General features: G+C 44.8%; 1 protein-coding gene across 1 annotated transcript in view; it reads right to left on the minus strand.

Moving 5' to 3' along the window:
• Nucleotides 1-1032, minus strand: part of smad6b (SMAD family member 6b) — a 51143-nt gene extending 50111 nt beyond the window's left edge. The window contains 2 exon segments of the mRNA XM_052481091.1: nucleotides 1-113; nucleotides 116-1032. The exon segment at nucleotides 1-113 is cut by the window's left edge and continues 41 nt beyond it. Coding sequence (XP_052337051.1) covers nucleotides 1-113; nucleotides 116-361 — 359 coding nt within the window. The 5' untranslated portion in view covers nucleotides 362-1032.
• Nucleotides 1033-1916: the final 884 nt, after the last annotated feature.

Here is a 1916-nt window from a genome sequence, read left to right on the forward strand (position 1 = left end):
CGGTCTTTAAATAAACAACACGTCACTGCGTGAGGGCTGCCCTGCTCCGGCCCTTGGACACACAGTCACCGACATAGCACCCCGTGTTGGTCCGATCTGCCCCCACCCTGCCGCTGCAACTCTCCGCCGAGTTGAAGGCACACACTCCACCTAAGTCCCCTGCAGGCGACCTGCCAACCGTCATCGGTCGGAGATCCGTTTTGTTAATTTTCTCCGGGTTGTGGCAGGTTGTGAAGAGATCGTCCCTAGGACTGTCTTCGCTACTTGGGCCATTATGTCCACCATCTCCCTCCTCACTATGTGGAATCAAACGGCTTCTCCAGAGTCGCCGCACAAGACCTGAGCGTTTCGTCCTGAACATACGACAATTTAAAAAATATAGTTGTGCTTTTCTCTCTCTAGGTTATTCTTGTTTCGGGTAAACCAAAGGGGACTGTTTACCAGCTACTTTGAATTTAGTTGTAGGACATTTAATGTTGGCGGAGCGCCGTGCCAGGAATGGAGAACAGGATTAGATTGAGACATGGGAAATCAAAAATTCATTCATACTGGGAACGTAGTCGATAACATGCAGAACTTTGAATCCTATTCTTTGACCCTTGTTGTTATGTTCCCTACGCCTCGGAAGGGATAAACAAATGTTTCACACACATGATAATATCATGCGAGTAGACAATAGCTCCACGGGAACTAAGTACATGCAGAATTCAAAGAGAAAGAAAGGGAGCCCTAAAACGCTTTTCCTTTCGGACTTTGGAACGACCCCTTCACATCTCCTCTCTTCTAACCCGGCACAGAGAGAACAACATGAATTACACCTTTACAAGTGGTTTTAAATCCCCCCAAAAAATACATTAAAAGCCTTTATAAATCCAGATCCCGACCTCCCGACAGCCGCACTTCTTTTTACAATCCAAAAATATCCAGCCTGGAAGCTAGAAATAATCATCAATCCCAAACGGAGTACTCCTCTCTCCTCGTTCCGGGTTGACTACCGAGCTAACAAGTCAAACTGAACTGCTGAGATCTCGTTCTTTCTCCGTTTCTCTCTTCTCCTTTTTTCTCTCCCTCGCTCTCTAACACACACACACACACACACACACACACACACACACACACACACACACACACACACACACACACACACACACGCACGCACGCACGCGCACGCACGCACACACACACACACACACACACGGGGACTCCGAGGAGAGCGAAGGAGCCATTGGCTGCCGACCATCACGTGCCAGTCTAGACTCATTGGCGGCTGTGAGCTGCACTGATTGTTGCGCAAACAAGGTTTCAAGTTACTCAACTCTTAAAGGCGTAACATCCCGTTCTTACTTTAACTTTACTCTCTAGTCTACTATATCTTCTATTTGAAAAAAATAAAAATAAAATTTAAAAAAAAATACGGAAAGGACACTTTTAGAACAAGGACACTATTCAACTCTTGCATTTTATTGACCCACAAGCCAACAGGATACATTGTGCTTACAGACAAGCAAAGCCAACACTGTAAAAAAAAAACTCAAAACTCAAAACACCATGATTGTGCAATGAAACCATGAAGAGCAGTGCACCTAACCCAGGGGTGGACTGGGACGAAAATACAGCCCTGGCATTTTATCCACAAACAGCGACTCATTTTCCTATGGCGTCACTGGCCCGCTACTAACGTTGTTGGAGGCACCAGCCAATCATTTGGTCAGACAAAATCATGAATAATCATCTTATATAGTCATTCATAGTGCTTTATTCATTAAGAAGTGTAATAATCAGACTACTGAGATATTCAAGAAAAATGTTGTTTCGTTTAACACGTCCAAGCAAGAATTGAAGATGTTTCGATGAGCAACCTAATCCAGTCATTGTCAGACAACGAGACTATAGTTGTTTAATTTGACTGTGACCAG

This window comes from Oncorhynchus keta, chromosome 26 (assembly GCF_023373465.1).
Source record: "Oncorhynchus keta strain PuntledgeMale-10-30-2019 chromosome 26, Oket_V2, whole genome shotgun sequence".
Lineage (NCBI taxonomy): Eukaryota > Metazoa > Chordata > Actinopteri > Salmoniformes > Salmonidae > Oncorhynchus > Oncorhynchus keta.